This window comes from Pseudopipra pipra, chromosome 15 (assembly GCF_036250125.1).
Source record: "Pseudopipra pipra isolate bDixPip1 chromosome 15, bDixPip1.hap1, whole genome shotgun sequence".
In the NCBI taxonomy this organism is placed as follows: Eukaryota; Metazoa; Chordata; class Aves; order Passeriformes; family Pipridae; genus Pseudopipra; species Pseudopipra pipra.
Window position 1 is genome coordinate 15,592,449 of NC_087563.1, and position 14,974 is coordinate 15,607,422.

At 40.1% G+C, this 14,974-nt stretch overlaps 1 protein-coding gene across 1 annotated transcript in view; it reads right to left on the bottom strand.

Annotated features, from left to right (window-relative positions):
- The window catches only part of SPOCK1 (SPARC (osteonectin), cwcv and kazal like domains proteoglycan 1), a 265,809-nt gene that overhangs the window by 14,375 nt on the left and 236,460 nt on the right, over nucleotides 1-14,974 (bottom strand). The window contains exon 7 of the mRNA XM_064672155.1: nucleotides 3,102-3,218. Within this exon, the coding sequence (XP_064528225.1) occupies nucleotides 3,102-3,218 (117 nt within the window). The remainder of the gene's footprint in view (nucleotides 1-3,101; nucleotides 3,219-14,974) is intronic.

A 14,974-nucleotide genomic window follows, 5' to 3' on the forward strand; every position in this document is an offset into this window, starting at 1 on the left:
TGCCTTTGGTGAGAAGCAGGAGAATGGTGCAGGCTCCACATCCCTCTTGCTCTTGGCTCCTTGGCAGAGGCTGCCAACACAGATGCCAATTAATGTCAGTTGAGGTGGTGGCTGCTCTCATTTGGACACCTGCTCACAAGGACCTGGATTGGGAGCATCATGTTTCTCCTCCTGACTGACAGCTGTTCAGCATCCTAACAACTCTCACTCACTACAGAGCTGGAAGGAAATCAAACTGGTGACCTATATGTAAAAGTCTCACATCCCACTGACACATTAAAATGCTCCACCTCCTCTGAATTAAAATGGAATTAAATTTAAAAAAAGTCTGTAAGTGAAAATCCTAATTAAAAATAAACACACCTTCTGGCATGAAAAAAATTATTTTTCCCCTTCAAGAGTTGACTCACATGAGCCAGTTTTATTTTATTAACGTATACTACAATTAAATTAACGGGGGAATAATTAACCTAATTTCCCCTATCACTTAAAATAAAGGAAGGAGGAGAAGAAATGTTCCCCAGAAAAAATCCTTTATATTGCATAGATCTCTAGTAAAAGAAAAACAACTCCCACTCCAGCCAAGGAGCCCATCTAGATACAATAAGAGGATGTTACGAGGGGATGTTATGAATTATCATTAGGCTCAGGAGCAATTTGAATCTGATCTTGCTACCTAATTAGTTTAATTATTTCCTTACGTCAAAGCATGTCCCTGAGTTTCTTCTATCATTTCTTGAGGAGATTTTAGTTGTACAAAACCTGTAAAGACAAGGCTCCTGGCCCATGGTGCTTTGCTGGGATCAGAGAGCTCACTGAGTGAAGGTTTGAGATTTAAACACAACGAGTGCCCTCATCCCTTTTTTTCCTTTCGAGAGAGTTAAAAAGAAAACAAAAAGGAGTGTACATCTTTCCTTCACCTGGGGGTGAACTTAACACACTCAAAATGCTTACTTACACTCACACTAACATCTTAAAAAATTAATGTAGCACAGAGAAATCTCTGCTGGAACACCTTCTCTAGACAGCCCATGTGTCCGAGGCACCGCAGGCATCGCATCCCACCATCTGTTCCTTTTGCTGCCACAGGGGCACATCCAGAATGGATTACTTTGAGGATGTTCATGCCTTTTAAGACTCTACAGGCATAACCAAACCAGGTTAATGAAGTGATCTGTCTGCTGAGGAGGGCAACACATGCAGAGCAATAAAAAAAAGGGCAACACGTACATCAGAGCGTGTTTCCAGAGCTGTGTGTGTCCTGTTTGCCAGGATTCATATAAATTCTTTTCTACAGCTTGGGTATGTGAACTTTGCTTTGAATTCTGAGCCCTGTTTAAGATGTCTTTCATTTTTACAAATGTCTGAAGTTAGAGGGAGCCAAATGCTGCTGTCCTCACTCTGTGAGTGTTTTCAGTGCTACCAGAGAGAACTGGAGCTGCAGAATTTGGCACATGCAGATTAATTCATGAATACTGCTGCAAACCCTCAAAAAGAAAAATAAGACTGAGTTTTGTGGCATTCAAAAATGATTTAAGCATCTAAACTCATAAAGTTTCTTTCTTTTTCTTTTTTAACTGATATATAAGAAAATAAGAAAATGTGCCAAACTAAGTCAACAGTCTAAAAATGAACATTGTTGAGATCAAGTGTTTAAGATCATCAAGGCAGCCTTTCAAATAAAAGCTGCCAGAAAATCAAACTAAACTAAAAAGAGATAACAACTCCTCTGTGAATCAGAGCAAACACTGCAGAATTACCAGGGATGTTTTTCTCACTGAAATGTCTTCAGAAAGGAAAAAAAAAAAAAAAAGGCTCAACACCTTTAGGATTGTATTGAGACTTTGGCCTCTGGCAAGGTCCCCGTGAGGATCTCACAGGTTTTGCATGAAAAACATCCTTTTGGGAATCTGATAAAATGAGATTTCATGTGATTCTGGGCCTACAGGACTTCAAACGAAGTTTAAAGTCTCTGAAGTTTTCTGTCATGGGGTCTGAAACGAATTCACATCTGGAAGCCGTTATTAGCTGTACACCCAGTTGCTTTTTGCACTATGTTTCAGCTTCCTCTGCATGAGAATATCCTTTTTTTGGAGTACTGTTTGAGAAATAAGTAGGACATATGGTGTTAAAGATACTGACTTTGTTGTAAATACTATGGAAAATCAGTGAAGGTGAGTCACAAACCCAGATAAAACTTGTGCATCCTACTTTGCAACACACAACATGTTTTGGGACACACTATTTAAAAGAATTAATGAGTCCTTCCAGAAAATAAAGTTGCATCTGCTCTCTGATGAACATGACCTCTTTTGATGCTGTTATGTGAATCTTTACCCTCCCTGGTGGGTAAATGACATCAAAATCAGTCATGTTGGCTTAACCCACAGAGAGTAAATGTCCTCCAAACTGTTCACTTTCTTCCTTTCTTGGAAAAAGAAAAAAAAGCATCAAAGGAAGTAACGATGGTGTTATTAAATACCTAGGACACAACAGATTTATGGCTTTCCAGACCATTTAACTCTTCCAGCTCCTTGGCTCGGGTGTGGATGTTTTAATTATTTTTTTTCTCTTCTATATAAGCTGTTAGCAGGAAATTGCAAAGTAAAATCTGAGTTTTTCCCAACACTGAAATAAGTTTTTACACTTGTATGCCACACTTTTGGCTTATCCCACTGGCCTAGGGTCAGAAAATGCTTGGCCATAAACCTGGTGGGTAAGGATACACCACAGTCCAACCCCAAGGGGTGATTTGGATGCAGCCACGCTGACATGGAGGGTCATGGAATTTAGCTGTACAGACACAAACTATGCCATGTTAATTCACCTAAGAAAAGTCCCTGAGCAGTTCCCTTTACTAGTATAGAGGTCACCTCCAAGGCCTTCAAAGGGATTTGCCTGATTAACTTGTGAAGGCCATTCTGTCTCTAACTGCCTGTTTTCAGAACAGTTGGGGCCAGAGGGGGAACAGAAGGGCTGCAGCTCCTTCAGAAAATGGAATTTATTTGCAGGATCAGGTCTCCTGTGTGCCTGCTGACTCCCTGGCACCTGCCTGACACCAAGGAATGTTCAGTGTTCACCAAGGAAAGGGGTTTTCTTACTGCCTTGCACCGTCTCCGAGCTCGTGGGTTTGATGACACGATTGGCATCCTCGTGGAGAGCACCAAACCAGTCCTTTAGCCTCGAAGCCAGGCTCCTCAGCTCCTTGTCTGTGCAAGCTGGAAAAAGAACAAAGCACCAGACTGAGTCAGGAGCACCAGGGGAAAAAAAAAAACCTTCCCCCCGAGAGTCCATTAGAAAAGTCGTGTTTGTGGTTGTGAAGTTCTCCTCATTAAGAGCTCTGAGGGATAAGAAAAGGATGCAAGTTAAAAAGAAAATATAAGTCATCATGAATTATAAGTTGGGCTCAAGTACTTCCTCCAAAGGTGACATGATTTGTGATGGAAGAAGTGCCACGCAGAGCTACCCAGTGGTTTGAAATTAGAGCTATGTGACTGTTTAACTTAAATGTTTTCACCTTTTAGGATTTCAGAGAAAAATATCAGTCAGACAGATGGGGAGGAGGGACATACTTGCCTAGACATGCTACTCGAACAAGATGCTGGGAATAATTTATAGCCACATTTGGCTTAGTGTAAGGCTATTATCACAGTAATAGGAAATATATATACTTATTTATATACAAAAAAAATTGTCATGTTGCTCTAGTTCTACTGCAAGTAAGGCTCTGCCACCTCTGAAGGTTGTCAATTCCATTTTGTTAGCGAGGTAAAACATTTATTTTCTTATAAATTTTTACTGAGAAATATCTAATTTTCTTTTTTTTTCCCCAGAAATTTCTGCCAAGAGATTAACATCCAGCTGAAGCAAATATTTTTAAGGAAGAAAGCTGCATTAGTCACCAGTTTCTGTCAGAAAAAATAGTCTTGTTTCTGTATCATGTTTAGTGCTTAAAATTCACATGCTTAGGCAATTTTATTATTCCTGCTGTGCACTCGTTCTACATTTTAAATGACATTTCTTGGAATACAGAGGAGGATTTTATGCTGTAGAGGCAGGCATCCTTCACAGGCACAATATGGCTTCTCCATCTCACTGCACATTATAATGCTCCTCCTTCCACCTTGTTGAAGAACAATTGAGCCCCACAGCTCTCCCAAGTTAAACTCACTGCTCCAGTGGCTGCAAGGAACTTGCAGAGATCTCATGGCTCTGATGAGTCTTTGTTTGTTCACCCACTTTATTCTGGGACAGGAATAACTCTTAAGTTAAAAATAAAAATTATAGCCTTTTCTAAGTGGGAACTATTTTAGCATTTGAGAGGGGAGAAGAAGAAAGATTTTCCTGTTTTTTTCCCGTAATGCTGGAAGAATTTGATGAATTTTCCTACTGAAGATAAAAATATGAAGATCACTATGCCTTCTTACTGAGTACAGGTGTGGAAATATCAGGTCTTAGAGAAAAAAACCCCAACAGTTAATGTAAAATAAATGAAAGACAATGCGACATTAACTCTAAAGTGGCTTACCTTAATGAAAAACTTTACCACTTTATTTTCTCACTTAAATTAACATTATATTGTACCCATTCTAAACTATCTTATCTTTGAAAGCTAAAACCAAAGCCAAGATAGGATTTTTGAGCCCACCACGCCATCTCTTCTATAAGGAACACTTCATGTTGCTCTTCCTTCCTTGGCTATCACTCACAAAGTCTTTTATCAGAGAAAAATCACAACAGAAGCAATAGCAGAACAAATTCCATCATCCTGCCTGTAATGAGGCCCCATTAGGAGGTGTCTGAAGGGGGGAAGGTAGGAAGAAAACTAATGTTATCATTAATAATTGTTCAGCTATGAACTAGGTCTAGACAGGCACAAATGATTTCTTATTTTATGAATTTAGATCCAAAAAGATAAGAGAAATTTCCACCATGCAATTGGTAATTTCAACAGGAGTTGAGCATTTAAATACATGTTAGTGGTGATGCAGAAGCTTCTTTTATGATGCTGTTCCTGCATTCCCTAATGAACTGTCAGCAACTGGTTCTCATCAGGCATAATTTTTGTCAAAATATTATGAGGCCACTACAGCACCATGAGAGACCCTAAAAACCTTCTTTTCAATAACCTGTCTCACAAATGTTTCCTGAGGAGTGTACTGATAATAATTCATCTTTCCCAATTAAAAGAAGGCAGTGTCTTTTCTTTCCTTCTGCCTTGTCCTTCAAAAATCAGTTTTGCAAAGGAAAAAAAAAAAAGAAATACAGAACACAAGTGTTGTTTAGCCAACCCTTCATGCATGTGACAGGTTATCCATATGTTCAGAGTATTTCACAAGTGTATCTCCAGTCAAACTGCACACACAAACACAGCTTTGACTCCTGATTATGTCAGGTGGGTGGAAAAAAAAAAAAAGAGAATTTGTCCAAGAAATGAGTAATGTAATTTTATTGTGCAGGTCTGATACTTTTATTGTGGCACGTGTCACCTTTAGGAAGCCAAGGCTGGAACTCTGGACCACAAAGATCCATTCCTGTGCCTTCCTGGCCCCTTACCATGCCTTGGGGACAGGTACACTGAGCTTCACAGGCAATCAAGGCCCAGAAAAAAAGAAAATAACAAATAAAACACTCTCTAGAGTGATTTTCCTTATTCAAATTTTTGTACTTCCAAATACAAAGCCAACCCTAGAGACCACAGCACCTCACAGCTTTGAGGGATCCAGCATTTGCTCCCAAACTCACAGTGTGGGAGAAGCTCCTGCTCCACCTCTCCCAGCCTCAGCACCCTGCAGGATTCCCAGGCATTCCCAGGGCCAGAGTGAGGGCTCTAAAACAAATCCCACAAAGTGGGCATTTGCTGTAAACTGCATTGACTGAGGTAATTGGAATCCATGCTTTTAAATTGCAGCTGAGGCCAGGACTGAATGCACAGTCTAGGTGGGACAGAAGCAATTAATTAATGGTAAACAGAAGTAATTAATTAGTGGCAAATCAGACTTGAAACAACTCCTCTGTACAGTTGAACCACACAATCACAACAGGATCTGTAAAATGCCATTTGTAATGAATTGTTACATGTTTTTCCATGTCTGTAACTAACCATGTTGAGATTTTCCATGCCCATGGACATTCCTACTTACACCAGTCCTGTGCCTTTACCCAACAGCTGCAATCCCTGAGCTACATCAGCTGGGTTATACCCTACAGCTGCTCAGACAGAGGAACCCTGCATCCTTTTGTCATTCCCTGACATTCCCTTGATTTTGATGGAGCCAGAACAGGCTTGGAGCCTCCTCTGTGCTGCATCTTTCTCCAGGACTGCCCCCCTCACTCCTTCTCAGAGGAGGACAGTCTTTGAGGGTGGACTCTGGATGATTTATTTCTCTCGTTTTCACTGACCCCAAACCCTGCGGATTTCCCTTGGAATTCAGTCTGAGGCACAACTTGACAGGAAGCCCAGAACTGGAGTTTTGTGCATTCTGGATAGTTCTTTTGTGAATAACTGAGATACTCCTTAAGTATGCTGCTTAAAGATGATTCCACAGTGGATAAGATGTTGAGGTTCTCTCTTAGGACTGCAGTCTTTCTTCACAAGGATAAATGCTGTTTCATGAGTCAAACAGGAACCAACTTTGCTGTTAATATGGAGTGAATAATAAATTCCTGGACAAGACTTCAAAAATTTTATGCAAAGTTCAGCTAAATTTCTATTCAAGTATTTAACGCCCTCAACCTTACTTTCTCCTGCACATTAAAATAGAGGAAGCATTATTTTACATTTTCTTGTGTTAAATTTTATTTTAACACCACTGTACCTGGTTAAAAATATCCTCCCTCTCTACCTGATGGAACTGCATTCTATTTCATTTATTTGAACATTATCAGCAGCCTATAATCATTCTGAATTTGTTTGTTTTGGGACACTTCAAAGTGGATTGACATTCAGAGGGAACAAGTTTCATACAAAGCCAGGCCCAGCCTCCAGCTGGGTTCCAGGAACCAGAGCACTTCATGTTTTATTTCTGACCCATTATGTTACATATCAAACAATTAGAAAGCATAGCTCTGAGGACCCTCAGATCTAAGACCCTCATATATAAATTTCCAATAGTATAAGTTTTAAAGCATTTTTAAGAACTCTCTTCATAAAAAATGCAGTGCAAATGTACCTCTTTACTACTAATAGAAGTTTCAAGTCACATTCCTCAAACGACAAGAACAGGGCTGTAGGAGGAGTGGATGTGATAATGGGTCTCTTGCTATTTGGAGATTTATAAGGAGAGAACACTGGGGCTGCAAACAATATGGATGTTGACATGGCTGGAAGCACTGATTAAAAAAATCCGGGATGAAGAGAATCACCAAGGGAGGAACCTCTCCATAGTCCCTCTCTAACAACCCAAATCTGTCCTGTCAACTGTCAGCAGCCATTTAAAGCTCTGGTGCTGTGACACAGACCTGAGTGCAAACAAGTGCAAAGAGGCATTTTCCCTTTGGTGTGTGTCTTCTTCAGGATAAGAGACTCTGCCTTCAGGTCATTTCCTACACCTTTTAAAAAGAGAACAATGCACAAGGCTTTGTACTTGCTATTTTATCCATGTTACCAAAAGTTCTGCCTGAGCAGCCACGTGACATCAGATCCCTGTGGAACATTAATTCCCAGACCCCTCACTGCTGATGCTCTTCCACGACACCCACAACTTCCCAGTGTGCAGCAGGTTGGGATGACTGCTGCTCCAGCTGGGGATGGAGAGGCAGGATTTAAACATCCAGCTCTCCTACCTGATCCCAGAGCCAGTGCCCTGCACCTGCCATGGCAGTGGGACCAGGGACAGTGGCAGAACCTGTCCCTTCTCTGAGCCATAGAGGATCTGTGTGCTGCTGGACCCAACCCACACCCCCAGATCTGAATCTGCAGATGTGAGGAATTATCCTGCAGAACTGATTTATTAGCAAGTACTGAAAGTGCAGATTTATTCCCAAGGGTGAGGGAATTGGTCCAGCAGTTATTTATTCCTAACAAACTGAAAGCACTTTTCCTAAATACCTATTTTCACTAAGCAGAAAACATTAATCTGGCCTAATGGAAAGCCATTAGCATGCTCTAAAGGCTCAGGTTTTCATAGGCCTTGGACTTTTTCAGCTCTACAGACACTATTTACGTAGGGGTGAAAATTAGCAGGATAATATTTAATTTCACTCTTTCAGATAGGGAATTTCAATAGTACTTGGTGATAGAAATCAACATTACAACTGAACTTACCTGTAGATGTATAAGATTAAATCAATACTGAGTCACATCCCATTTTTATTCCAGCCTAGCAAAGCAATACTGTAAAATCTTCATCCACTAACAAAATAACAAAACAAGCCTTGTAACCCCTACTGCAGTGAACTCTAAACAAAACTTAGGAAGTACACTGCTGCAGTACTGTATTAGTGTCTCACTTGCTGCCAGAATGTTCTGGCACTATGTGGCAAGCAAGAAGTCCATGTTGTCCAGAGAAAAGTTACAATGATACATTACACTGTTTCCCAATAAGCAAACCATGCAAACAGATTCACAGTATGTGTGTAACAGCTTTTGTATCATTTGACTTCCCTGTCATCTCTCTGTCATCTGTCTCTTGCCTTCTTGCTACTATTGTCATTATTCTAATAATGATTTTTACAAATAGTGCTAAATTACTGCCAATTACATTACCAGAGACTGGTTTTTTGGATTCATATTATTGTTATATAAATAGGCTAAATAGTGTCTTAGGTAGAGACTGAGGAACAGATTCCCTGTTCCCTGAATGCCAAAGTGGAGCATGTGAACATTCCCTGAGAGCTGGGATAGCTTCAACTTTTCTGTACGGTAGAGGAAAGGAAACTGGAAATGCATATATAAGAATGCAAATAATAATAATTTAAAAAGGGTAAAAAGTAGAAGCTTTAAAAAAATACATATTGAGTTACTCAGGTTAGTGTCCTTTTCACCCAAATTAAATCTGCCATGACAGAATTCAGCTTAGGAACATGCCACTAGTTTTTGAATCACCTGCTTAAAGATGCAAATGTCCTGCCATGGAGCAGAACCAAGGGGTTGTGGTTGAGGTGAGCAGTCTCACCTTATTTTCACACAATGAAAATAAGAAATGGAAAACTTTGCAAGAGAGCCCATCTCAATCCATGGGCTGAAATTTCAGCCTTGGTATTCCCTGAGCAACAAGAGGGAGGGGGTGCATTAGTGGAATCTGGCCCTGTTTGCTGCTTGGCTCACAAGCAGAAACCAGCTGTTGGTATTATTATGTTACCAGCTCTTATTATTATGATGTTACCATGTATTGGTAACATGTGTCAGTGGTAACAAAGGGCCAAACATTTGTCCTGTGAGTGAGGACAAGTCCATTTAGTTTTGATTTAAATGTGATATAACACGAACTTCCATGACATTGCCCAATTCCTCCAGCTAGAAATAGGACAGAAATTATTTCAGCAATTCAAAAAGGAAAAAAAACCCTCTCATTTTCGTATTTTTGAAGACTAACACAACAAAATTATATGGTAAAACACGTACTTAAGAACAACGTAATAACACTTTAAAAAGTTTGACAGAAATGACTGATAGCATGGAGGTTGAGAGGAGATAACACTCATCCTTTGTACTGTATTTTATGTTATTCTTTACATTCTATATACCTTATAAAAAGAAAATGCAGCAATTTCAACCACTCTTTCTCTGACAAACATCACTACATTCATTTTCTCTCCTGTAGGTAAGTCAACAACTCCTTTCACCCTGCTATGATTGTGTCCACATGTGTGTTGATTATCTAAACAGCTTTTAAGGATAAAGTTAAAAAAATTGTAGCATCTTTCAGGCTAAAGGGGGGGTGGGTCTGCTCCTGGTCATGGAAAATAATGTTCAAAACACCTCTGCTGCAGGAGCTGATTTGAAACTAAGCACCAAGATGAACTCAGTGCTGTGCTAACCCTCCACTTCCAATTCGACCACACACAGATGCAGCTAAACATACACACCTCCATGTGACTTGGATATGACTCCCTGGTGTTTTATAGGTGACATTTTGGTGATGCAACTCCAGAGATAATTACCTTCACAATTATTTCACTGCTCGTGGAGTGATGCTCTCATCTGCTCTTCTCATTGAGGCCTCAGGCAACTTCTTCTAACAATAAGAAGTGAGGTATTATGCCAATAATTTCACGAAGTAGAAAGGAATGGATTGTTTACTATTACTAGAAGGAAAGGTTCTGCATTCCAAACACACCTTGCTGGTTTGATCACTGCATGACTTCCATCTCAAATCCCTCCTGTAGTCACCAACGTTCCATGACAAAATTCTACGTGGATATATCTGTCTTGCTGCATTTTTGGCATTCCCTGGCTATTCTTCCCCAGGGTTGACACCTATGCCTATAACCACCTCTGATCCTTCTGTCACTTGTTTTTGCCTTGTCTTATAAATACAGCAGCAGATGCTAAGATCCTGCAGTTCAGATTTTCAGATGATTGCAGGAGCAGCTGAGCTATTGGGAAGACGAAATAGGCTTTGATCTGAAGCTTCTTTAAAATGGGACATATAAAACACAAAGCTCAGCCAGACCTGTGCAAACAAAGATTGAGAGCTGCAAAGCTCCCTGTTAATGCTGCAGGCAAAGTGTACATCTGCTTTCATGGTGCTTAACTCTGGTTCCTTTTGTGCTCACATTAATTGGGAAAACCCTGCAAAGTTCATCTTTGCCAGGTGATTAAGAAGCCTGGAGTTTTATTTTAAATACATCCCAGCTATAAGATGGTGGGGGACTGTCAAGCTGAGCAGGAAGCTTGTGGGAGCAATGTCCCTTGTGCCATTCTGGCCATGTCAGGTACTAATTAAAATGTTATCTCCTGCATGATTCGTAGCCTCCCAAAATTCACTTGCCAGCTGATGTTCTCATTCAAATTCTCTCATATCACCTGAAGGGTGGAATAGAGGGAGTTACATCAACTGAAAACTAAAGCAGAGCAAATAAAAATGTCTGACTGAATGGAGTTTTCCAGCAGTTCATGCAGTTCTCTGGATGAAAGAAGGCTTTATAGAGTCATCACATCCCCTCTTGCCTTCCTTCCTGCCTTCCTTCCTCCCTCCCTCTTCCTTCCTCTCCGTTTTTACACTCTGAACAGATGTCCTTGACTTGGCATCCAGTGTCTTCTGCACCAGCCTCAGAGAAGACATTCCAGTTGGCTTTAGCCTTGGCTTGTTGAGCATTGGCTGGTCTTTGCAAGAGGGATGATTTCTTAGAGAAAATGAACCCTGGTTTGAGTTTAAAGCAGTGCTAAAAAAGCAGCTCACAGCCCATGGGAGGGTTTCACAGATACCTGACTTTGCTGCCAACAGCTCAGCAGATATTGCACTCTAAGGCATTGGGAATAATAAAGAAGCAAAGCTGGAAGAATAATTGAGAGCACAAACAAAACTCACTGGGGTTAAAATGAGGGAACTGAGGGACAGTTATTTTTAGACAAGCAGTATCATGGTGTGTATATTTGAGTATTAAATGGAATTGTTTCCTACAGACCTTCCAAAGCCATAGCTGAAAATGTTAAGACAACCTGCTGAACTTCCCCACATCCAAGAGGTTGTTTTGCTCCACTTGCTGAACAGAGAGAAATTTTAGATTCTGATATTCAGTAAAAATGTTCTGAATTACAGTAGTTGGAAATAACTTGAGCTGTTGATGCTAAGGGCAGCTGCTACCTTCCATAATGGAAATGGCCCTGAGCTGGAAGGAGCAAAATTCAGGAAGTAAAATTAGTAATTTGACAGCATTTGAGAAGAAATGGGCAGATCTATTTATGTTCAATTGGAGCAGGAAAGCAACAGCCAAGAGTAGAAATGAAAAGATTATATACAGGGAAAAATAAAAGCACAAGATGATTTCACAGAATGCCTATGGAGAAGCATAAGCACATGCAACACTTCTCCAAAAGAAGTTGAAAATATGGTTATATATGAAATGAGCTGTAAGAGGTCTCTAGTTTTTACAGTTCTTTGTGCAATCACAGATGGATTCAAACTGAATTAAGAAAAAAAATGCACTGGCAGTAGATAATTTTTGTAAAGTGTCATAGTAAACAGAGATTTATTATTATTTGATAACATTCTTTAAAAATTCATGTATTTTAAAATTCTTTTAAAATACATGAAGTTTTGGTGGTTCATAGGATAAAACTTCTACTTTTACACAATTCTGTTCTTCTGACACTATTCCATCTCTTTAAGTTTGTTCAAATCTAAAATTAATGAGCTCCCAGTTGGTTATTGGGGTTTTTGTCTGTTTTAATGAGAAAAGGTATTATTTTTATGGGTAGCAAGATCCAAATGCCAGTGTGTGCTGGAGATGCCTGTTCTGGAGGTGAGGTCTGGGCTGTCCACCCTCATGATAGATGATCACAGCTGCTACCTGAGGAAACTCAGCACAGAACATTGTACAGAAGTGGAAAACAGGACTCTCACTGTGCAGCCTGTGTGGGTCTAGCACAGGGCACTCCCAGAGGGACACTGAACACCAGCACTGATCTGCTCTCCCACAGAGAAAAAATCACCCCACATTCTTCTCACAGTCCCTGCTGGGATTTCAGATGCTGCCTAAAAGCAGCAAGAGGCACCCAGGAATTTATTAGAAAGGCTCCTTCTTCCAGGAACTGGTACTCTATGAAACAGAAAAAAGGGGGAAACAATTGAGTAGATTCACTTAATTTTTAGCAGAGCCCACCATCTTTATTCTTGTCCTCAGGGACCCTCGAAAAGTGACAGATAAATCCAATTTGCCCACGCTTGAGCAGGATGGAGAGGGAGATACTCGTGAGTCAGCATATGCCAGCAGAAACTGTTTTTCCCCCTCATTAACTTTTTTGCACATCAGTTGATTTTTATTTTATACTGTGTATATCCTTGTGCTTATTTTCTGTGTTCCCTACTGAATGTCATCACAACTGATACCACCAGGGCTTCATTAATGTAAAATGTTGTCATGTGGTGAATTATTCTTAAATGAGAAAACACAGGCAACCCTAGAAGAGAAAATGAGGAGCTGTTGGACAGCGTGGGGCTGGGAGCATTTGAAGAAGTCCCACGGGAATTCCTCCAGCAAATTGTTGGGAAAACTGATTGAAATTCAATAAGAAAGTGCAAATGAGACAACATAGCTCCCCTGTGGATTGCAAAGATCCCCTGACAAGAAATCAGAACTATTTCTGCACTACTGCACCTTCCAAATCCAGAAATGCACAAACACCAGGAGGAAATACAGCACAGTAACACAGCAATCAGGGCAACAGGGAACAACCAGGGGGTGGAGTAATCTTGGTAAGGGAACACAATGCTCTCAAATATTAAGAACCAAATTTGAGTGGATTTATGGCTGGAATAGGATTTTACTGGAACCATTTGTACACCAGAGCCTCCCTCCAAAAGTTTGTCTTGTGCCTCTTACATTTCTTTATTCCTTTGATGCTCCTTAAGGAGGCAGGGATACCATTTCACACTCTGGCCCTTTTAATGTTTTGATTTTTAATTCACTATAGAGCTGGAATGTACTTTTCCCATTCTGACACAAGTTCCCGGATAATAAAGTATCCGTAGGTTACAGGCCTTTAGTACAATATTTACCATCCCTGTCACTGTCAGGAAAAGCAGTTCCCACTAAAGGAACAAAGTGCCATTATTTTATTGTGAGCTAATGACCACAGGCTATTTTACGTGTGTCTCATTGCAAAAGGATTAAAAATCATTTCCTACTACATTTGCTATGACTGATCACAGAAATGCACTTCTAATGTTGAGAAAATCTTGGAGAAGAAGTCACTTGGAATTTTTTTCTTTTCCTCTGCCCGAAACCTTCACTGACAGCAAAAGGAGACTGGATTTAAGTATCTCTGTAACAACAGGTGAAGGACACACACATTCACACTCTTGCATAGCAGGCAGACTCACAGGGTCTTTTACTTTACCCCCATAAAGTAATAATGCAAGAGGAGCCTCCTTTGGTTGTCATAAAGGCAACCAGTAAAGAGAAAAAATCGCCCTTGGATTCATACCCACCTGTCTGTACAAAGCACTGCTGAAAGCCCAATTATTTTGATGGATACTGAGGAGAGCCAAAAAAAATAAGGACTTATGTAAATCACAATGAAAGAACTCAATGTATTTCGAAAACTATCTGAGGAATTTACAGTAAATAACGCTTTCAAAGGAAATGGTAATCTTTCTGCATTGAAAGCTTCTGATTTTACCATCTTTACTTCAGATCATATTAGTACCGTGCATCATTACAAGAATGTGTTCTGTGAAGCATGTGTACTCTATCTTGCTTCTATTCATCATAAATACTCTCCCTGTGAGAGCACACTTTGCCACTGTGCACACATTTTTCTTTCTAAGATTTAATTCATTTCCCGAAGAAACGTCATGCAAAAATCAATCTTGGCAGTACAAGTTCACAAGGCCTGATTCATTTAACAGATGATTTATTGACAGCAGCGAGATAGAAAATAAAGAGAATGTTCTTACTAAGAGCAACATTACACATCCCCAGCGGTGTATACAGAGATGGTATGTACAGGGGACGGAAATATTCCTTCGTGGATAAATGATACATTGCAAGAAGGAAAAAGAGCTTGCCCTGGTTCATGGCTGGCTTCCAGCTCCTATTCCAGCTCCCTATTTGTACTCCTACTTCATGTTATTGCATAAATCCTGACCTTTGCTGTTGTTGGTTTCATTGAAAAATAATAGCTTGTAGAAAGAGAGATAAGAAAACAAGTGTCCTGTTACAGAATATGTAATTTTGATTGGTGTCCAGACACAAATCAGCTCTTCAGAGAAAATGTGAAAGTTCAACCAAACTGCATGTGTAGGAGCAGACCACAACTGAGTGTAGTAGTTAATGGTTTGACAGCTAATCTGGGAAGTATTTATCT